Here is a 23,728-nt window from a genome sequence, read left to right as displayed (position 1 = left end):
TATAGAGTATGGAAGGGAATATGGTCTCCATGGATAACCGAGATGGGATACCCAATAGATTAGAATGAATAGGAGACATAAGGGTAGCATATTGTTGTTTATGTGCAAACGGGCGCAAGGGAGGGATGTGGAGGGGGGGGCGGGGGGGGTTTGGGATGGGCAGGGGTAGGGCGGGTAAGGGATAAAATTTAGGTAGATTGTTGTTGTCTAGATAGGCCTCAGGAAGGCGGGTAACTTTTTTGTCGGATATTGTAATAGCAATAGCAAAAAAAAAAAAAAAAAAAAAAAAAAAAAAAAAAAAAAAAAAATATTGAAAATAAGAATTATAATCCACGATGATGAGATATGATGCTGAGATAAAAATGAGAGGCAATATGATTGTGTCTCAAGCACAGGTCTTCTGACGTGGAGATAAAAAAAAAAAGAAAAAAAAAAAAAAAAAAAAAGCTGATCTCCAGGTTTTCTGTGACTTCAAATAGTTAGTCTGTTTGGGCTAGCTTGGTCCAAACAAACTATTTCCTTTCACTTAGTGTTACCCTGGCTCTAAGCACTGTATGTACTGCATGTAGCTTCAGCTACATACAGTCATACAGTACACAGTGCTGGGTTTCAGCTGTAGGACAGAGACTCACAACTGAAACAATACAGAGTCGGTCTGAGTGGAACTCAACCATTCACAGGCAGCTTTGCATTCTGTGAATGAATACGCAACTTCTTCTCATTGGCTGAGGAAGAGAGGCAGGCTGATAACCTCACACTCTCCAACTCAGCCAATCAGAGAAAGCTTTGTTTTTATTCACAGAATGCAAAGCTGCCTATGAATGGCTGAGCGTCACTCAAATTGACTGTTTTGTTCTGGGTCTGAGGCCAGAGTCTGTCTCACATCCGTAACCCAGCACAGTGTACTGTATGTAAATGAAACACTTAGTGAAGGTTGGTCCAAACTAATTATTCAAAGAGAACCTGGAGATCAGCTTCAAAAAATTATATAAAAATGTTCCCCAATGTAGATCCACCATTAATCACAATGAAGGCTGGCCATCTGCACGAAGAAGAAACACCATCCGCCAAACATGACCGCTTCTGTTGCTTGACACTTGCCAAACGATAGCACCCCTTCCCCTACACTAAGTAGAAAAAAAGGGGCAGGGTCACCAAATTAGGTCAACAAGACCCTGCCCCATGACTTCATGGGGGGGTCTCTGAAGAACATCATAGGAGTGGGGGGTCACTGGTTGACATCACCGTGTGACCCGTCTGTTAACTTATCGGCGGGGGAGGGGTTGAGTGGCGCTGTCATTTGTCAAGTGTTGAGGTGTCGAGAGCAGTCATGTTTGACAGGTGTTTTTTTTTTTTTTTTTTGTCAAGTGGGTCAGGGCCGATGTTCATTGTGATGGATGATGGATTTATATCGAGGGAGATTTTTTTATATATATAAAACGGTCTTGTGTTTTTATGTACTTGATATTTTTTGTTGAATAAGTAGGGGTAATCCTTTACATGGAAGAGGCCAGGACCTTGGGCCCCCTTGTTAAAGGTGGCTTCCAGGTTCTGATATGCTACCCCCACAACCAGCATACCAGGGTTGTGGGGGAGAAGACCTTGTCCTCATCAACATGGGGACAAAGTACTTTGCCAGGAGGGGGTCTTCTGGCACTTGCTCTCCCTGGTATAGATTTGGGGGGGGGGGGGGGGGGCACACTGCTTTTTTTAATGCCAGCTCTTTTGATTACATTCTGCTGACAGCAACACTGAGCAGAGTGGTGATTGTCGCCGGCTCTCTGCTCTGCCCCTTCAGCACTCGCTGGAGTGCCAGGCTGTGGAGGGGCAGGAACATCTGTCTCGGCCACTCAGTGGTGGGCTGAGAGGCTGAGCCAGCTGCTGGTCATTCATCTGGTTGGATCCTGACCTAGTCAGGATCTTTGCAGAGCCTAGGCTGGTTTTGTAATGTTAGCCTCTGCAGACTTTAGCCTGCTGTCGGCTTAATCTGGGTCACAGGAGTGCAGAAATAAGTGCATTCCTGTGACCCAGAAGAGATGTCTAGCCAAAAAAGCTTTGGCCATAATTATTTTTTTTTTATTGATCTTGTTTTAGGGCACATAAAGTATTGAATTGCAGGAAGCAAGCATTTGGAGTTAGCCATAGACACTTTTTTAAAGTCCTTACTTCAATTGGGAGGAAAATATCCATGTGTGGTGTTTATAAAACACATACTATATTCTACTTCAACAAAAGTGGTATTGCATAATATGTAGCCCTTCCACTGAAACAATGGCCTACACACAGGTACAGTGAGAGGGTGACTTGAGGATATAATAGAACATATGTCTGGTTGACAGAAAGTTGTGGAAATTGTGTTTAAATAGATCAAATTTAAAAGGCGATTATGTCTTTCTTGGCTCTAAATGGCAAGACAAGAATTCCTGGGTGGTGTGTAGAGGATTACGAGTAGATGACACATTTACACGCATTGGCTGTCTGCCACACTTGCTCAGTTTCCCTTGCTTATTAACCTGTGTGTGGGACTCTGGATTTATACATGGGGCTCATGTTATTTTGCAGGGTTGTCTAGTTGTTTTAAAATACCGTTGTAACTGCTCATTTCATATCGCTAGCTGATGACTATCAAAACAGATATTATTTAAAAAAAAAAAAAAAATCTCTGACTGCTTACACTAATATATAACAATTTTGAAGCATGCTAATTTCCAGTTATGATTTAGGGCTCACGCACACAAGGCTTAAAATATGACGCTTTTACAGGCGTTGGGCGGTTTTATTTTTTCTTCCTGTGAGCACACCTCTAGATTAGCTCATGCACATACAGGTGTTTGCAGGCATATTATAAGAGGAATATTCACATGCAGGAAAAAAAACATCACCAGCGCATTTAGGAGAGGTGATTTGAGCAGAAAACCTACTTGGCGAATGTAAAGGGGTCTAAACATACTTAAATGTTAGACATGTTTAGCACTTCTTCCAGTGTCCAGAATAAATTAATATTCTGGTCAGTAGAATCCATTAATGCTCAAATGCTTAAAGAGGAAGAAAAGCCGTGATGGCTTTTACTTCCTCTTTTGTTCCCTGCAAAGTAAAAGCATAATGGGCTAGTATGCATTGCATACTAGCCCATTATGTGCCACTTACAAATGAAGCCCACAATGTCCCCTCTGGTGGCTTCCATCTTCACCCCTCCTTCCGTGGCCATGGACTCCGGCTCTGTGACTGGCCGGAGTCACATGACATCACTACCACACATTCATCGACTGTCACGAAATGGGCCCTGTAGAAACAGCACGATTGTGCCCTTTCTTCATTGCACATGTGCCGATGATGTCGGCACAATCGTATGGGGTAAATTTCTCCTAAACCGTGAAGGTTTAGGAGATATTTCCAGTACCTACAGGTAAGCCATATTATAGGCTTACCTGTAGGTTAAAGTGGTATGTAAGGGTTTACAACCACTTTAAAACGCTTGTGCTTTGGCTGCATTTTTTTAAGCAGCCTATTCCTGCCAGGAGTAAAAGGCTTTCAGAGGAGAAAATCAAATGCCCTGTGTGCATAAGGTCTAAGTCTAGTTTAAGATGCACACAAATCACAAAATGCCAGTGAAACTGCAAATTGTTCACTGCAGTTGATTTCATAGAAGTCAGGCTGAAAATGTAAATGCTGTGTATACTGTGCCAAGTACATGGGTATGTTTTTTAGCTTATATATACATGCAATTTGTAAAATTAATGAAACGCAGTACTTCAACATGCTGTCTCTCACTCAGGGCCACTGATAAGGCAATATAGCTGGTCCTCCTATCCAATCAATTCAAAAGTAAGCCTGGGCACCTGGGCCATCTGTACTGCTTTGTGAACCTTGGATCCTCCTGCAGCACTGCTGGCTGCCTTTCTCCCTCTGGCGCTGCAGGGGAATCTGTTCTAATGTTTGTCCCTTCCACCTACTGTCCACCCCCCCCCCCCTGTGTTCCACTTCCCCGCAGTGGTTCCGGCTTCCCTCTCCTCTCCTACCAGCAGCTGCTGCGGGCATACAAGGATCGTTTTAGGATGGAGAGCAGGGAAAGGGGATGGTAAATGAGTCACTTAAACCAGCCCATTTCTTTCCTTAATGAACACATTGAGTGATAAGTGCTGATCGTTCCTGTGTCCATTTGTAACTGAAGCATAGTAAACTGTATGCTATGCATCAGTTTGTGAATGAACGGCACAGAGCATGCCCTATTCACTGTCCACTGCAGCTGAGGCTACAGAGAAAGGGACTGGGGAATCCCTGTCCTCAGTCCCTTTCTCTGTCTCAAAAGGGAAAAATCATGGATCTAAGCAGACCATTTCGCAAACACCCCCCCCCCCCCCCAAACTGGACAGTTAAAAACAACAAAAATCAATAAATACAATTGTAAAAAAGTTTAAATAAATAAAAAAAATGAAGGGCCTCGTACACATGCTTTGGTCTCTAAAGAGCAGTAAGCATTTGAATCGCTCTTCAGAGAGCAATTGACATGCCTGTTTTCAACCCACACTAATGCACTGAAACCAGTTGGGCACTTGCAGAGTGGCTCTATTCACTTGAATAGATCTTTGTTTAATGAGGGTATAATTTAGCAGTGGTCTGACATGTCCCTTTTACTTTCCACGTTTTATCATTTTATTTTTGATCAATGAGATAAACTTTCACTGCAAGTTAGAGAGGAAGGAGGTGGGATTAAGTGCCACATTCATTTGGGAAGCTCTGATTTAAATGAAAACTCCAAAATCAAATCTACCTACATGATTGCAACCTGCTACTAATGGCAATGGCAATGGCAGTTTGAGCACATATGTATAGGTACACTAGAAAGCCTGTCAACTATCAGGGGGATATTCTTAGTTCACATAAGCATAGAGGATATTTTTTATTTTTAAACTGGCAGTTATCTTTGCAGACCATGGATTTGACTTACTAAAGTCATATAGACTGTTTACTTTGAAAAGTAATTTTTCCTTAGCTTAGTGAATGGGGTGAGGCACCGCTGACTTCTACCAGCCAATCATGTGCAGGCAAAAATAATTTTTTATAATTTTTCCTTGCACATGATTGCACATTCTTAGAATTTTTTACTATATTCACTAATTTAAGGGGGAAAATTCCCATACCAATTGAAATTCACTTAAAATGAACAGCCTACGTGCCTTTAGTGAATTAACCTCCCACACTGACATACACAGTTGTAGACAGAAACTCCTAGCTCGTTTCTGTTACCAGTGTTGGCCTACCTAGAAGTGGCCTACAGAGACCTAAAGCAGACTTTCACAAATTGTCTACAGGGTCCACTAACAGATCACACTTTGCAGACCAGTTTATACCCTCCTAGGTACAATAATCTGTTTGCTTCTTTTTTTTTTTGATCGGTTGACTTACTTTAGTATCTTTGGAAAACATGACATGTTGGCATTTCTTAAAGCCTGGATTTTGGAAAAACAGGGCTAGAAAATGTCACAGAAGTCAGTCACATTGAACTTTTAATGTATTCATCATTACAGAACAAGTCCATTTAAATGTTATTAACTACTGCTACCTATCTACCATGCATGACCTGGAGAAATTAGAAACGTCACAAATTCAGAAGTCAGTACTTCGTATAGCTTTTTTTTACCATTACACAGTCCATCTTTATTATAATAATAAAAGGAATACATACAAATGCTTTCGCATTTTGAGTGGTGTTTATTATAAGTAGTAATATTAACCACTTCAGCTTCAGAAGAATTTACCCCCTTCCCGACCAGAGCACTTTTTGCGATTCGGCACTGCGTCGCTTTAACTGACAATTGCGCGGTCGTGCGACGTGGCTCCCAAACAAATTGACATCCTTTTTTTCCCACAAATAGAGCTGTCCTTTGATCACCTCTGTGGGTTTTTCTTTCTTTGGGTTATAAACAATTTTTTTTTTTTTTAAAAACGCATTATTTTTTACTTTTTGTCTTTCATTCATTGACGGACACAGCACCTTTAATCTTGACTTAAGGGTTATATGGTCACCTTCAGGAGAGGACTAAGCAGAACGTGTAAAAACAGCAAAACTGCACAGTACCACCCAGGAGGCAGTCCTACTGGCTGTAACCCCTCAGCTTTTTCTGCCTAGTGTAGGAGGAGGACCTGGCTCCCGGTGGAGACCATTGGTCCTGGGAATTTTTTCTTTTTGATTCCTGTGATCTATAATCAACAGCCGGGCTGGTTGACAGGCTGGATAATATAGATCCTGGTAGTCTCCCCAGCCTGACCATTGAGCGTGAGCAGACCTTAGCTATGCCCTGGGTCGGCCACGACATGTCCCGTCTGATCCAGGGGTGGCCGGGGAGCTATATGCTCCAGGACACACATATGACCGGGCTACTGCTGACTGTGTGCTGTGGCCGACAGCCACCCTGTACTGCTCGGGGTGGCTGCTCGAGTGATGGGTCTGTCCGTGGAATGCGTCCAGCAGTTCCTGCAGGAGGGGTAAGTATGGTTACATCTGTCTCATCAGGATGGAGCAGCTGGGCATTTCCTGGGAGGTCGACTAGGGGGGTCTCTCCCTCTCTTCTCTTCCTGTCCCTTTCCCTCCTCCCTATGCTATGGCCCGCTGTGGGACTGGGCATAGGGGTTGCGGTACACGTACCTGGCTGGCGGGGCTCTGGGTCATGGCAGGGGGCTGCGCTGGGCGGTTGGTGGTATGCTCATCTTTTTACCTGCTTTTAGGCTATGGTGGGGTATCTGTATGCCATGTGGGCCGGCTGTCGCGTGAACCGCGACCATTTTTCTGTAGCCACAGCCAGTTTTTTTTTCTTATTCGGCCATTTTCTGGAAGTCCGGCAGGCATTTTCCAGCGCTCTCAGATGTTTTTTTGCTGAGGAGGCTGGCGGACATTTTCTAGTAGCCTCAGTTTGTTTTGTGTCTAGTGCTGGGTGGCTGGTTCATTCTGGAACAGAGCGAAACTTACACAGAACACCTCGTGGCTGGCACAGGGGAGAGCGGACAGCGGCAGCACAGCACATTACCTGGATCAGGGTGGTGAGTCATGCGGGGGCCCCTCAGTCTGTAGCAGCTAGGAGGGTGGGCATTTTGTGTGACTTGCGTTAGGTCCCTAGTGGTGACAGGCGAGAGTGGGTCCGCACGGCTGGCGCTTCTTCACCAGACATCCCTGTTAAAGCAACTGGTTCCCCTGCACCTGCGGTGTCTATGGGCGCTCTATCGGCGGTCCTGGAGTCCGTTGTTGCCAGGATGGAAGCGGCATGCGGGCGCAAGGGAGGTCAAAAACGCCCCCTCCCCCACCGTCTTCTGGGGAAAGCTCTATTTCAGACTCTGGTCCCACTGTGGCAGAACTCCCCTGTTTTGATGTTTCAGAGGATGCCGACCAGGACGGTTCGGACAGTGAGGATGACTCAGTGTCCGGGTCAGCGCAGGAAGAAGTGCTAGTAGGAGCACTTATCACAGCAGTGCAGGATACCCTAAAGATGGAGGATACGGCGGGGGCATCTACAGAGCTGTCGGTCCCTTTCCCACAAGCTAGCCTGCATGGCTAAGGTGTTTCCCTACCTAACTTATTTTGATAAGTTTATTTACAAGTGGGAAAGCCCACAGCGGGGCTTTTTAGTCCCAAGACAGATGGCGGTGTGTTACCCCTTTGAGGAGAGTTTCCTGCATAAAATGGACATCTCCTCTGGTTGTTGACCCTCCGGTATCCAGGTTAAATAAGGTAACCACGATTTCGGTGGAAGGGATGCCTGCTTTCAAGGACCCTGCTGACAGAGGGGCCGAGGCGATTGCCCGGTCCATGTTCACGGTGGTGGGGTCAGCATTGCGGCCAGTGTTAGGCACGGCCCTGGTGTCACAGACACTTACTGAATGGGCTAAATTGTTGCACAGTGAGTTGGAGAAGCAGCAGGTTTCCCCGGTCTGCGTGGAACTGGCAGACCAGTTGGTGCTGGGCCTGAAATATGTCTGTGATGCAGCCATAGATACGGCCCCCTTGCTCTCTAGAGCCTAAGTATCAGCTGTGGTGCTACGTTGCCTGATTTGGCTTAAAAGCTGGTCTGTAGACCAGGCATCTATGAAAGCGCTGGTGAATTTGCCCTTCCAGGGGGAGAGGCTATTTGGAGCCTCGCTGGATGACATTAAGAATGTTACGGGGGGGGAGTACTCTGCTCCCACAGTCCAGGAAGGGTAAGGAGCCACACCATAGGCAAGGGCCCTCCTTTTCCACTCGGAAGCAGATTTTTCGTCCGCTCAAGTCGGCAATTAAGCGTTCTTAGTCCAACAAGGTGCCCGCCGAGGGACTAAAGCATCCCTGGTTTCACAAGCCAAACAAACCTGCGAGCAAATCTGTTGCCGCATGAAGGTTTTGGGGGGTCGCCTTTAGGAGTTTGCAGCCCAATGGACCTCCCTACTTTCCGACAACTGGTTTCATGAGGATACAATATAGTTTTTCTTGTCCACCAAACAGATTTTTTTCCCTCCAACCTTCATCTTCTTTCGGCTCGTCGGGGTGCCCTGTTTGGGGCAGTACAGCACCTGCTGCTGTGCGGGGTAATAGTACCTGTGCTAACACCGGAAAGGTTTGAGGTTCTACTCCAATCTGTTTGTAATCACAAAGAAGGAAGGGGTCCATCCAGTCCTGGATCTCAAGGCCCAGCTTTGTGAAAGTACAAAGGTTCAGGATGGAATCGGTTCGTTCCGTGGTCGCTGCACTCCAGGGGGATTTCCTGGCATCCTTGGACATCAAAGACACATACTTGCATGTCCCATATGCGTCAGGCATCAGAGGTTTCTGTGATTTGTGGTTGGGGACGAGCACTACCAATTTGTAGCTCTCTCTTTTGGCCTAGCGTCTAGCCCCAATTCTAGCATTGCTAAGGCAACGAGGGATCACAATCGTGGGTTACCTGGATGACCTCCTTCTGAGAGCAGCTTCTGCCTCAGAATTAAGGGAGGATGTGGCGATCACCATACAGACTCTTTGGGAATTTGGCTGGGTACTGAACCTCCAGAAGACTGTGTTGGTGCCAACTCAACGCCTGGAGTACTTGGGCTTGATTCTGGACTCCTCAGAGGCGAGAGTCGTTCTCCCTTCAGACAAGCTGCAGACTTTTCAAGCTGCGGTGAAGTTGTTGGTGTCCCATAGGTGGTCGTCGCTGCATTTATGCATGTGAGTCCTGGGTCTCATAGCCACTTTCGAGGTGGTACCGTATGCTCAATTCCACACTCGAGTCTTGCAGAAAGAGATCCTATCCAAATGGGACAAATCTCTGTCATCCCTGGATTGTCAAATTCGGGTAAGTCAGCTAGTCAGGGATTCTCTTCTCTGGTGGCTGAGGTCTCCGGCCCTTTGGTCGGGGAAGTCGCTCCTTCCTCTTCATTGGACGGTGATCACAATGGACGCCAGCCTGACCGGCTGGGGGGGGAGGTTGAGGCATACAGTCGGCCCAGGGTCGCTGGATGCACGAAGAATCCTGCCTGCCGATCAATGTGCTGAAGTTTCGGGCGATCAGCTTTGCGTTCCTTGGACGTGGTCCGGGCTCTGCAGGTGTATGTCTGCTATGGTTCCTTTCCGGAGGGAGGACTCGCTGCTTGTATCGGTGGCTGGAAGAAGGGCCTGGTGGTCTCGTCGGCCACCATTTCTTGGTGGATCAGACAGATAGTGGTGCAGGCTTTATGCCTTAAAGGGGCAGGTGCCCTCCTTTCCTGTCACAGCACATTCGACCAGGGAAATCCGTGCCTCCTGGGCTTTCCGGCATCAAGCGTCCATTTCCCAGGTGTGTAAGGCAGCGACCTGGTTGTCCATTCACACTTTCACAAAATATTACAAGGTTGATGTGAGCGCATCTTTGGATGCTTGCTTCGGCCACAAGGTTTTGCAGGTGGCTGTTTAAGATTGCAACTCCTCCGTTGACGAGTTCTGGTTGTTATGGGTGGTGTTTATTTTTTTGCTGTTCCCACTCCTCCTTTTTTTGACACTGCATGGGGACATGCCTAAGGTCAAGATTAAAGGTGCTGTGTCCGTCAATGAACGAAAGAGAAAATAGGATTTTTGTACTCACCGTAAAATCCTTTTCTCTGAAGTTCATTCAGAGCACCCACCCCCTCCCATCTATGTTTGTACTGCTTTTTGACTAACTGAGCTGCTGGAAGCAGAGTTGAGGGATTATAGCCAGTAGGACCGCCCCCTGGGCGGTACTGTGCCATTTTGTTGTTTTTACATGTTCTGCCTAGTCCTTTCCTAAGATCAAGATTAAAGGTACTGTGTCCATCAATGAACTTCAGTGAAAAGGATTTTACAGGGAGTACAAAAATCCAATTTTTTTCCTCAGTTTACGCCGATGAGTATTCTTCTACATATGTTTGGTAAAGAAAAAATCGCAATAAGCATTTGATTGGTTTGCGCAAAAGTTATAGTGTCTACAAAATAGTGGATAGTTTTATGGCATTTTTATTGATCATTTTTTTTTCTTTTTCACTAGTAATGGCAGCGATCAGCAATTTTTATCATGACTGCAACATTATGGCAGACACATCAGACAATTTTGACACATTTTTGGGACCATTGGCATTAATACAGCGATCAATGCTTAAAAATTGCATTGATTACTGTAAAAATGTCACTGGCAGTGAAGGGGTTAACCACTAAGTGGCGCTGTATGGGGTTAAGTGTGTCCTAGGGAGTGATTCTAACTGTGGGGAGGAGGGGCTGTGTGTGACATGTCACTGATCAGCGCTCCCGATTACAGGATCAGTGACAGTGTCACTAGGCAGAACGGGGGGAGATGCTTGTTTACATTAGCATCTCACCGTGAGGCGATCACGGGTATGCCCGCGGACATAAAGTCCGCGGGAGCCACGGTCATGGAGCTCCCAGCGGGATTGCCGCAGGCAGCCTCTTAAGGGGCAACGTACATGTACGTTAATCTGTACGTGCCCTTCTGCCACAGTATATCTGCGTGAGGCGGTCGGTAAGCAGTTAAAGCAAACTTAAAAGTTTACCTTAAAATAGAAATGAAAGGCAAAAAGAGGCAAAATATTTTTGTACAGATATAAAAAAAAAAGGGAAAAAAGGTATTAATATTTTTTTTTTGTAAGTGATCATGTTCCCTCTGGTCTCAGCTGCATAAGAGCTGGAGGATGAGAAGCAGCAGCACACTGAGCTTCCCAGGGAATGGCTGTGCGGGGGGGGGGGGGGGGGGGGGGGGGACGTGTGCTCTCCTGCTTAGTGTAGTCCATTTTTATTAGGAAAGCAGAACAACTGGCAGGAACACCAAGGATTTCACATAAAGAAAGCAATACAAAGAGCACACGATACTGGATACTTTTTATACAAGTACATGGTACAGCAGGCACATATCAAGAATATGAAATGTTGCAGTAACAAACTCTTTAAAGTGACACTAAAGGTTTGTTTAAAAAAAATAAAATTTTTTAAAAACAACAAACATGTCATACTTGCCTCAACCGTGCAGCTCGTTTTGCACAGAGTTGCCCTGAACCTGGTCTTCTGGGGTCCCTTGGCAGCTCTTTCGGCTCCTCCCCACATCAGATAACCCCCTGGGAGAAGCGATCTCCAGTGCGCGCTCCCCAGTCCAGCATTCCATGTCCCCCATATAACCCCTCCCACTACTGGGAGTCCTCAGTTTTTTCGCCAGTGTCTAAGGTGTTGGGCACTGAGCTCCACGGGCATTAATCCTTTGATGAGAGCCAGCCATCCTGACCGGATTCGTTCTGATGTCTCCATTAATGGACTAAATGAATGGTACCCCCCCCCCCCCCCCCCCGGCCGCCATGATGCCGGCGCTCACACACTTCCCTGTTGTAAGAGGAAGGGGGCGGGGCTAAAAGGCGTCAGACGCCAGCCACACGTGGAGGAAGTAATTTAAGCTACACAGGCAGAGCTGTAGTCTGGCAGTGGCGGGACAGAGCAGAGTGCTTGCTGGTCAGGTTTTGGTGACACAGGCATCCCCCTTTTGTTGACAACAGTGTACTGTATAGCTAAGACTAATAGCAGCTTTGTACTGTACTATAGCTTAGCAAGAGTTACATTCTTTTGCTGGTAGTGCCTCTGCTTTGTACTGTGAGCTATGAGTGGCAGGGGGGGGGGGCAGGAACTCTTCTAAGGGTTCTGAGGGGTCACAACAATTTAAGACCCTGTCCAAAAGAATGTCAAACTCCTCTGAGAGTGTTGCGGCCGGTCAGATTGAGCCGTCAGGGGAAGCTGTTATTGCAGTCGCTCAAGAAGCTTCAGCCCCTGAGTATGTTACACGTGAAGTGTTGTCCAGTACCATCACTGGCTTAGAGAAAAAGCTTGATGCGATTTTATCCCTTCAGAGCGGGGTTAAACACCGTAGATCCCCTTCAAGTGCTCAGGATCCTCCTCTGTAGGTTCAGGATGCCGGGGATCAGGCAGATCTTCCTAGAGATATGGAAGATACTGGCTTATCCTCTTCTGAGGATCCTAACACGGAAGGAGTATCACCGCAAGAGAGCTTCCTTGTGCACGCTCTCACTAAGTTGGTTTGTTCAACTTTTTTGCTACCTGCAGCACATGCTTCTGATGATCCCATCTCTAAGTTAGGGTCATTAAAACCTCCTCCGGCTGGGGATGCCTTTCCTATCCATGTGCGCAGAGTGGGAGCATCCGGATAAGCAGTTTTATCCTCCTAAGAGATTTGCCAAACTGTATCTTATGGAAGAGGATTTCTATAAGAAATGGAGGATTCCAGGGGTTGATGCTGTGATTACCTATGTAAATAAGAACCTCACATGTCGGTTGATCCACTCACGCTGAAGGACTCAGCGGATAAGAAGGTGGAGCACCTTTCTAAGAACCAGGTGGCTTTAGCAGGTTCAGCAGTGCAGCCAGTTCTGGCCGCAATGGGTGTATCCCAGGCCATTAAGGAACAATTTGAGGAGATGCTTACATTTTTACCTGTTGAACAGGTTCAGCAGTACGCTGATTTAGCAGACGCACTGTGTTTCACAGTGGATGCTATGAGAGATGCGTCCATTCAGATTTCACGTCTGATGTTGGAACTAGTGCATTTTCGCAGAGTTCTTTGGCTTAAGAGTTGGTCAGGCAAAGCACTGTGTAAGAAGCTCCTAGCCAGTTTCCCTTTTCATGATGACTGGCTATTTGGAGAAGATTTGGATAAATACTTAAAAAAGATTTCCAATGGCAAAAGCTCTCTGTTGCCAGTAAAAAGAAATTTAAACATTTCTCATTTAAGCGGGCTTCTTCTCCTGTATCAGGGACATCAGCTTCTAGGCAGTCTCGACAACCTCAGCTGCCAGGTTCAAAGGGGAAACCCCAGGGACAGCACCAAGGCCAGAAAAGATCTTGGGGAAAGAAGCCCACCAAGCAGAGTACTAAAGCCTCCTTATGAAGGGGCCCCCCTGCTTGCTCGGGTGGGGGGAAGGCTCCTGCAATTTTCAAAGATCTGGCTGGAGTAATGTCAGGACAAATGGGTGGCTTCTGCAGTGTCTCTAGGCTACAAACTAGAGTTCTGAGTTTTGCCGTCTCCTCGGTTTCTAAGGTCATGGGTTCCCAAGGACCCAGATAAGAAGGCTCTCTTTCTAGCACTGGACCATCTGCTAGCCAAGGCAGTCATATCAGAGGTTCCCTTAGAGGAACAGGGCACAGGTTTTTATTCAAACCTCTTAACGGTCCCGAAACCAAACGGGGAAGTAAGACCTAGCTTAGATCTCAGAGACCTAAATCGGCACTTGAGCATCTAATCTTTCCGCATGGAGTCAATTCGGCCGGTAGTAGCCATCCTCCAAGGAGGACAATTTTTGGCTTCAATCTATATCAAGGATGCCTGTCTTCATATGCAAATATTTCCCGCTCACCTGAGGTTTCTGTGCTTCGAAGTAGAAAACAGTCACTTTCAGTTTGTGGCCTTGCCATTCGTTCTAGCCACAGCTCCTTGAGTATTCTCAAAGATTCTGGGTCCTGCTTTAGCCAGATTAAGGGCTCAGGGCATAATGGTCGTAGCATATTTGGGCGATCTACTCTCAGTAGATCATATGGTTTCCGGGTTAGACCACGGTCTGGTAACAACCGTAAACTACCTGGAATCTTTAGGCTGGGTTCTCAACCTAGAGAAATCCTCCTTGAGGCCATCAAGGAGAGTACAGTACCTGGGACTAATCATAGATACCAGGCAGGGGAATGTATTTCTACCTCCAAAGAGAATCAGTTCCATTGTAAAACTAATTCATCTCATCAAGGCAAAGAAAAAGCCTTCCATTCGGTTGTACATGAGATTATTGGGGAAGATGGTGGCCTCCTTCGAGGCCGTCCCTTACGCACAGTTTCATTCAAGATTGCTACAAAGTGCAATCCTGTCAGCCTGGAACAAAAAGGTTCAGGCCTTAGATTTTCCGATTCAGCTTGCTCCCGAAGTAAGTCAGAGCCTGAATTGGCTCATATCCAGCAACCTTCAAAAGGGAAGGACATTTCTACCCTCCACCTGGAAGGTAGTAACCACGGATGCCAGTCTTTTAGGCTAGGGAGCGGTCCTGGATGAGGATTCTATCCAGGGAAAGTGGTCCAGGTTGGAAAGGACCTTGCCTATCAAAATTTGTGAAATTCGGGCAATCCGTCTGGCTTTAAGAGCCTGGACGGTCAGACTAAAGGGCTGTCCTGTCAGGATTCAGTCCGCCAACGCCACGGCTGTGGCTTACATCAATCGCCAAGGGGGCACGAGGAGCTGTGCAGCCCAGAGAGAGGTTACTCACGTTTTGTCGTGGGCAGCACACAATGTCCCTTGCCTATCGTCGGTTTTCATTCCCGGGATAGAGAATTGGCAGGCGGACTACTTGAGCCGCCAACAATTGTTTCCAGGAGAGTGATCTCTTCACCCCGACATCTTGCGATATGTCAGAGAATGGGGTACTCCGGACGTTGACCTGTTCGCATCCAGATTCATCGACAAGGTGGTCAACTTTGTGTCAAGGACAAGGCATCTGCTAGCTTGCGGAACAGACGCATTAGTCTTCCCACAGGATCAGTTTTCTCTGATCTATGCATTTCCTCCAGTTCTGCTACTTCTGCATCTTCTTCGCAGGATCAGGCAGAAACAAAAGGAGGTGATTCTCGTGGCCCAGAAGGCCTTGGTTCGCGAGAGATCATAAGGATGGCAGCAGGAGTTCCCTGCACTCTGCCATTACAGCCGGACTTTCTTTCGCAGGGTCCGGTATTCTATCCTACCTTATAGATGGATGAACAAACTCTGGACAGCCGCACTCCGGATCAGATGAAAAGTAAAAAGTGCCTTTTATTTCTTCAAACTAAAAGAACCTCACATCACACAGATAACAGCAACAAAGGGAAAAAAGAAAAACAAAATTGCTGACACGTTTCACGCTAAACCTAGCGCTTACTCATAGCTAAATTCCATCCTACCTTACAGACGCTAAATTTGACGGTCTGGCTATTGAGACCCACATCCTAAGGGGTGATGGGTTATCTCCTTCAGTCATATCTATCTTTATTAATGCCAGGAAGCCAGCTTCCATGATCATTTACTATAGAGTCTGGAAGGCTTATGTTGCCTGGTGCGGATCCAGGGGTTGGCACCCCAGGAAATATGTTATAGGTAGAATCCTTGAATTCCTACAAATGGGATTAGAGATGAATCTGGCCAGATCTTGGCCTTGTCAGTGTTCTTTCAGCGGCCTTTAGCTTCTCACTCTTTAGTGCATAGCTTTGTGCAGGGGGTAACACAGATCAGTCCTCCGATCAAGACACCCCTAAATCCTTGGGATTTGAATTTGGTTCTGTCAGCTTTACAAAAGCAACCTTTTGAACCTTTACGGGAAATTCCCTTGGTTCTGTTGACCAGAAAGATAGTCTTTCTGGTTGCCATTTCTTCTGCCAGAATAGTTTCTGAACTAGCAGCTCTATCTTGTAAGGAGCCATATCTGATTATGCATAAGGATAAGGTGGTTTTACGCCCTCATCCTAAATTCCTGCCAAAGGTAGTGACAGGTTTTCACTTCAACCAAGGTATTGTTCTTCCTTCATTCTTCCCAGAGCCTCAATCTAGGCAAGAGAGGTTACTACATTCCCTTGATGTAGTAAGGGCGGTCAGAGTGTATTTAAGAGTGACCACTCAAGTTCGTAAGACAGATATTTTGTTCTGTCGGATGGTCCAAGGAGAAGACAGGCAGCATCGAGATCCACTATTGCTAAGTGGATTCATCAGGTCATTGTGCAGGCTTATTGTTTAAAGTGTAAGGTTCCTCCTTTTCATATTAAGGCAAACTCTACCAGGGCGATTAGTACCTCCCTGGGCGGTGCATCATCAGGCCTCTGAGGCTCAGATCTGTAAAGCCACAACATGGTCTTCAGTTCATACATTTACCAGATTTTATAAAATCGATGTTAAGGGTCTGGAGGATTCTGCCTTTGGACGCAGCATACTTCAGGCTGCAGTATAAGTCCCCTGACTTCCTTTTTTGTTGTGTCTCCCCCCCCTTTAGTTGCCATTACTATGGGACATCCCACGTAGTAAGTACTATGGCTCTGTGTCCCCTGATGTAAGAAAAGAAAATAGGATTTTCAAAACAGCTTACCTGTAAAATACTTTTCTTTGATGTACATCGGGACACAGAGGTCCCTCTCTTCTTCTCCTTATACACTTTGATTGTTTGGCTACAAAACTGAGGACTCCCAGTAGTGGGAGGGGTTATATGGGGGAAGTTCACGCCTTAAGGGGCGTGGCAGTGTCCAGCACCTGATACACCGATATAACCCACGTAGTAAGTACTATGGCTCTGTGTCCCCTGATGTTGTCAAAGAAAAGGATTTTTACAGGTAAGCTGTTTTAAAAATCCTTTAGATATAAAAAAAAAAAAAAAAAACACGGGAGGGCAACAAACTTTGTCATGTCTGTGTTGTCTCCAACCACATTGGGCTAATCTTACATCCTTTGTGGTTACCACAACAAGAATGGTGTGAAAACTCCTAAACAGGGACATTGACATTTAAAAAACAAACAAAAAAAAACATATTCTCTTGTAAGTCACCAGCACTCCCTCATTCCATTCACCAAGTCGCACAAGTTCCATAACCAATGTTATGCCTATTGTCTGCCTATTGGAATAGCATACGGACAGCATTGCTTTTTTAGAGTATGAACTTTTTCTTATGTAGAACAATATCATGCTTGCATCCCAGATTTACATCACCATTTTATACCAGGGTAACTTGCACCCTAAAAAAAAAAAAATCACAAAAATGATTGCGAGTAATACCAATAAAAATGGTATTACACATTTGCTTTGCATTTTGCTGTTGTTCAGGGTTTCATGTTAGCTCATAATGCGGTTTCTTTCCTCTGGGCTATTGTGTGCACATTTTTATTTTCACAGCAGAAATTAAAGCCATCTCGCGCTGTTAAGTGCACCAGCCATAATATACACCAGGTGTAGTAATTAGCAGCCACATAAAGGCTGCCTATTTGTCTGGTTCTGCTGCTGTTGTTGAATCCCCTTGTGCCTTCACACTATCAGATAGCTGGATTTAATTGAGGCCACATCAGATGAGGCATTACTGACACCTTTAATTGAATGAGCATCCAGGGAGAATTAACTCATAATATTGATTGGCTTTTAGCCACTTGCTCAGAAGGGTGTCTAGATAGCTTATTAGTTGCCTTTATTTACACCTTTGTGCAAAGAGTACAAACAGGATTTCATGGTGCAATATGTTTTTGTAAGTACTCTTAATAACTTTTTAAAATGGGCTGATAATAAAAATGCAAATATCGTTTTAATAGCTTTTTAGTTTAAAAAAAAAAAAAGTTTACAAATATTCTGTGTAATTACAGGGCCAGAGTATTATTAGGCTTTGATTTAGCTGCATTTTTGGATTGGATTAATTTTCAGTTTTTTTAAAATGTCTGTTTAAATTCAAATAGTTATTTCGATGTGTCTATATACAAGGTGCAAAAATTTTAAAGTAGCTTTTTAGGCTGATATTTCCATTCTTATGTAAATTTAAGTTAAAAAGGTTACTTTTTAAATTGTATTACTTGTTTAATTTCCTGAATATTAGCATGCATCTTGTGTTTTCAATAGTTATCCGGTTTCTTGAGTTTGTCATTCTTTCTTGCTTGCATGATGTCCTCTGTCTTTCCAAGAGGTTCTGAATTTAAACAGTAAATGTCAATAATTAAATTATGAACTAATGGCTTCTGCCTAAATAACAATCTGCTCAAATGGAACTGCCTGTATTGTATTTCTGGGTAATATGGGTACTTTGGCCATTATCCTGAACCCAGAGCTGTGAATTTGGGCTAGTTGTTATGGGACCGCCTTGTTTGCTAGTTTTGAGGCTTACCTTCCTGCTGGATAGATGCCAAGTACATGTTGTATAGTTTAGCTGACTATCTGACATGCCCCTATGTACTGTGACTTAGGCCTCCAAAAACCAGCCACCACTCCGTATACATCGCACAGGTCTGCTCTAAGGAAGTGCCTAATTGTACTCTATTTGTGAAAATGAAACTTACTATTTAATATGAGAACCTCTTTTAGCTTATTATAAGCAGGTGCTGGGATATTTTGTGCTATGCTTATTTTAAAAGGAATATGTCTATTCTGGGATATTTACACAGTGCTTTGTGCACTTTAATTGGCCTTTAACTGCGTTTTTCTGGGCTGAATGAGGGAAAAATATTCAACTACCTTTGATGTTATAGCATGGTTCTGGTTTGCACTTACTTGCAGTTGAACTCTGTACATAGTCTCTGAATTTATCCACAGTACTAACGTTTCCTTAAGCTTTCTCAAACACTTTAATTGCAAATTGCACTTGCCACAAATAACTGTCTAATATTCCAGAACTTACAGTTTTCCTTGAGGTTAGATGATCAAGCTGGGTTTTGCTAATTTAGATGAAGAAATGTTTCTGAAAGTTGGCATTTTAGTGTTTTGTTGGCTTAAAAGAGCAATGGGCCTCCCAAATAGTCTTTTTTCTTTTTTTCATAAAAGCTTTATTAAAGAATTTTAAACAGCATGCGCAGACAAAAGACAGGAATCATATCCACAATATCAGGAGAAGATAACATGTTGGCAGAAGCAGATCAGAATCACTTTAGTGTAGTATAACATCTGATAAGTAGAAGCCTTATATTTTTCTTATGACATTTGATTCAATTTACAGCAGTTAAGCGTTATTTTTAGTGAAATAAAAGTTTTACATCTTTTTTTGTCACCCAGTTAAATTATTTTCTTTATTGCCCAGTGTTTTTATGCATGCTTGACACTAAAGTGTCTGCTTTGGAGTTAGTAAAGCTAAAATCTAGGAATTAGGCCACTTTGATAAATCTGCTTGCATGAGTTTACTCCAGTGAGGTGCATACCACCTTATGAACCTATCTCTTTAATTTACACCTGGAAGTTATATGGAGCTCCAGAAGGATAGCTATGGCTATAGTTCCAGACGATCTGGTCTTAGCTGTAGATTTGTATGCAATTACTGCCCCCACCCCTCCACTGTGCTGCCCATTCATAGTGCCTTTGTATTGCGTAAACTCATTCACAAAATACCAAGGCTTCTGTGAATAGGCAGCAGAGGGGAGGGGTGGGCAGAGATGTGGTATGTGAGGACACTACATCTCTCCCCTCAGAGTCCAGGAGTGTAGGGATGGCTATCTTCCAGGAGTGTCATTAAACTGACCGATCTAAATTAAAGAGATACATTTGAGATCGTCCCATGCTCTTCTGTCCTTGATCCAGAGAAACTGGCTGTTAAGTTTGCAGGCACTATAGAGCACCTTTTCAAAATCATCCCAGCCAGTCCAGCACATGCGCTCTGCACTCTTATCCAATCTTATTGAGCGTTTGTACTCCAGGAGCGGGTGGAGCTCTACAGCAAGTATGACTGCACCGATGTGGCAGTGGCACTTTAAAGTGGGGTACCCCCTAAAAAAAAAAAATTAAAAGTCAGCAGCTACAAATACTGCAGCTGCTGGCTTTTAATAATCGGACACTTACCTGTCCCGGGTTCCAGCGATGCGGGGGAACGAAGCCCCCCCCTCGCTCCCCGCTCCGCTCGCGGCGCCGTCATGCATACTGTGGGCACCCGGCTGTGGCTTCACAGCCGGGCACCCACTGCGCATGCGCGAGCGGCGCAGGGCGCCGTGATACGCCGTACAGTCACCTGGGACACGTGACAGGTCCCAGGTGAATGTGCGGCGCGAGGGGAAGTGATGTCACCAGCCCGGGCAATGAAGAAGGCAGACTACGAGGGACCCCCTAGCAACCGGTATTTAGAGGTGAGTAAAAAATTTTTTTTTTGCCAATTATTTTTTTTTGATTTTTTTTAAGATTTTTAAGTGGTTTTATTTTTTGGGGGGCAACTCCCCTTTAAAAAAGAATTTTGCCAAGCACTGTTTGCATTTAAAGGTCAACATATCATAATTAAATTACATTTTGGATACATGTAGAAGTCTCTCATTGTGAGATTCTGAGTGGAAAAGGGCTATGTGATCTTCCATACCCAGCTGAAAGATTTATCCCTACTGGACTTGCTTCTCTTATACTTTTGCTTTGCATTTCCTGCTGCTGTTGGCTTCTCTATTATAACCATGTCTCCCTTTTCTTGTCCTGTTCTCCTTCCCTTTGTTCTTTGATTTGTCTTTCTTTGTACACTTTGTTCCCACTTCTTCTTCCACTTGTGTTTGGGGTCTTGTTGTGCCCACTCAACAGTATCTCCTCCTGCAGACTCCACTGATGTTTACAGACCAAGCTCAGCATGATGTCATTATGGTTCTGAAGTTTCCCTCCAACTCGCTGGTTACTCACGTTGCTGCGAATACTCAGCCTGGATTGGCCAGTCCTGCAGTCATAACTGTCACAGCTAACAGACTGTTTGCTGTAAACAAGTGGCATAGTCTTCCTGGTAAGTTCTAAAACTTTGTAATTCAACTGAAATACCAGCTCATAATTGTGCATGTATTAGGGTTGAACATGTCTTATAGACAATATTAGTATAAAGTAGGTAATGTATGTGTGGTGGAGAGAAGTGGTCAACAGGTTAAACTTGAACTTGAAATATAAAGCAGAAATGTATTGGGTAGTTTATGTGTGAAATGTGTTAGGTAGTTTAGGGTGCACCTTTTATGCACCCTTATCTTCAGAGAAGATAGAGGTATGTAGGGCACATCTGTATGAATAGGACCCCCTGGGTGTCTTGGTTCTCTGGGCCACTATCCAATGGGACTAGGAATAGCTGGGGGATGCACAGAGGGCACTTGAGCAGCACTTCAAAGAATAGAAGCAATTTCTAAAGAAAAACTAACAGAAAGGAAGGCCTCTGAGTGCAGCAACACCAGTATTTATTCGTAAAAATTCAGAGAGCAACATAGTGCAGTAGTCCTCAGCAGCCAGTTACTTTTCAGAGTACTCTGGTCAGGTCATGTGATTGTCTGCCATAGTTTTCTCTGACTTTGCAGTACACTTTGCATCTTGAATGAATATGCTGGTCTCTACAATTGTGCAGATATTTGGATGCAGCATTTTCTGGAATTGATACTGTAATACTAAATACGCTCAGAACAGACATTTGCAAGTTAAAATAAAACTCTCTTATGATGCTTCCAGAAGCGCTCCTCTGTAATTAGCTGTTTGGCAGGACTTTGGAGCATGGCTCTAGGAATAATATGTGCTGTACGAAGTCAGTGACTACAATTGCCATACAGAGCAGATGGCTGTCCATTCAAAACCAGGCATCTTTGTGCTGCCTCATTTTGCACCGTCACATGTGAAGCTGCTGCCAGTCAAGCATGTGCCTCAGTGTCTGGTAAAACAAAATAAAGATACTGAGCATGTGCCTGGGTAAGGAAGCTTTTTCACCTATAAATATAAAGAATCCTAGCCTAGTGATTAGGACTGAATAATGCAGCTGTAGAATTGTTACGCGAATACTTATGCATTTTGCCAAATTAAAATCTCAATTTCTCTTCTTAAAAATTTGATTATATAGAAGAGGGCATTGATCTGATCAAACATACTGATTTAATTCATTTTCATTTAATTTTCTCTTCTATATAACAGGGAAAATGTTTATGCTTTCCACTCAATAGATGCATTAAACTGCATAGGGCTTTGAGAACATAAAATGTTATTGCATATTAACAGCTGTTAATTTTAGTGTCCACTCTTACTCGCATCATATTGTCAAACAGGTAGAGCTGTACCCTAAGCGATCAAGTCTTTTAACTAAAAGAGCATCCTCTAAATTGCAATATGTGCGTTTTTATTTGTTGATTTACTATTTTGTCTGTTTGCCTGAAAGTGTTACCTTTCTTTTTATGTTTTATCTTTTGCACATTTTCTTAAGTATTTTTATTTAAAAACTATAGACTGAGCTTGTGTTCTAATCTAATCTTCACCCCTTCCAGCCCATCAAGGTGCTGTTCAGGACCAGCCGTACCAGTTGCCAGTGGAGATCGATCCTCTCATAGGTCTGTCACTTCCTCCTCTCTATGCGATTCATTAAGCTCTGTATGGTAGCCCTGAAGTGTAGATTACTGTTGTTTTTCACTTGCCAGTTGCCTGGAATGGAATTCTCCTGATAAACCATTTGCATGCAAATTGGAATGCAATGAGCTGTGGCTATGCTGGTATTTCATCAACTCCCCCTCGTTGGCTTGCCTAATTTGAACAGGCCTAGGACGTGTGTCACCGAAAATTAATATGGATGCCGTAATAATGTGTGATTGAGAATGGCGCATGAAACACTGTCAGGATAATATTGGATCTTTTCATCACTCAGACTTGTTGATGAGCAGGAGCGAGGCCCTGTTATGATGAATTGGCGTTCAGTAATGTGCTGGAGCTGCATTTTTTTTCTCCTAGGGAAATTTTCATAATAACAGCTAGGTTCTTCACTGAGAAGAAATAAAACTCAGGGCTTTATCATTAACATCCGGCCTTTTGTTCACAAACCTAGGTTACTTTCATCTGTAGTAGAGTGCAGCTGTCAACAAATGAATCATGCAGATATTGTATATAAAAATACAATTGCGTTTGTATATATTGTATAAGAAATATGCAAAAAAAAAAAGGCTTATTGGGCATATACTTTGTATGAATATATACAAGAAATGTGCAAAATGAGACTTGTATATAGAAAGTGAGATTAAACCACATCTCGGGTACAAAGCTTACATAAAAATCACCTTTATATCCTATAGTTTTTTTCTAGTTATAAAACCTGAATAGTGAGGGTGAAATTGGTCACTGGGTGCTTTATAGTCTTCCATTAAAACAGAATATTTCTCTGTGTTATATACAATATTACACATAATTAAAGGCTAAATTCACAAATGAATCAGAACCCCCTGTGCATTAATATTGGGGGGGTGGGGGTTCTTTTGGCCATAGGCTTCCATGCACTGTGCTGTTTAATTGAGATTGTACCTTTCTTATGTATTACACCTTCAAAAAGGTTTTTTTTTTCATCATCGTTTTTGGTGCACATTGCTGGAACAAGGTGAGTATGCAGAGGACGGGGATACAAAGTGTTAGGCCTGCTGATAACATAAAACCCTTTCATTTTCATTACGTACTCTTTACGTTGTTTGCGGTGCGATTTAAGCCCATACAAAATGAATGGGCTCCAATCGCGCTGCAAAGAATTGCATGCAATTTGAACAGGAATGCACTCTTACTTTCCAGTAAAAGGAAAATGCTATCGGTGCAA

The 23,728-nt window shown here is 44.2% G+C and overlaps 1 protein-coding gene across 3 annotated transcripts in view; it reads left to right on the top strand.

The window, feature by feature from the left end:
* LRBA (LPS responsive beige-like anchor protein) overlaps nt 1–23,728 on the top strand; it is a 939,113-nt gene that overhangs the window by 817,393 nt on the left and 97,992 nt on the right. For 2 of the 3 annotated variants that reach the window (XM_077477021.1, XM_077477024.1), the window contains 2 exons: nt 20,731–20,923; nt 22,425–22,487. In XM_077477021.1, the coding sequence (XP_077333147.1) occupies nt 20,731–20,923; nt 22,425–22,487 (256 nt within the window). The remainder of the gene's footprint in view (nt 1–20,730; nt 20,924–22,424; nt 22,488–23,728) is intronic. The other variant, XM_077477022.1, reaches the window with a different exon arrangement.

Source organism: Lithobates pipiens, unplaced genomic scaffold (assembly GCF_037356315.1).
Source record: "Lithobates pipiens isolate NorthernLeopardFrog02 unplaced genomic scaffold, aLitPip1_a1.2 Scaffold_13, whole genome shotgun sequence".
Classification (NCBI taxonomy): Eukaryota; Metazoa; Chordata; class Amphibia; order Anura; family Ranidae; genus Lithobates; species Lithobates pipiens.
This window is presented reverse-complemented; position numbering and strand designations above follow the sequence as displayed.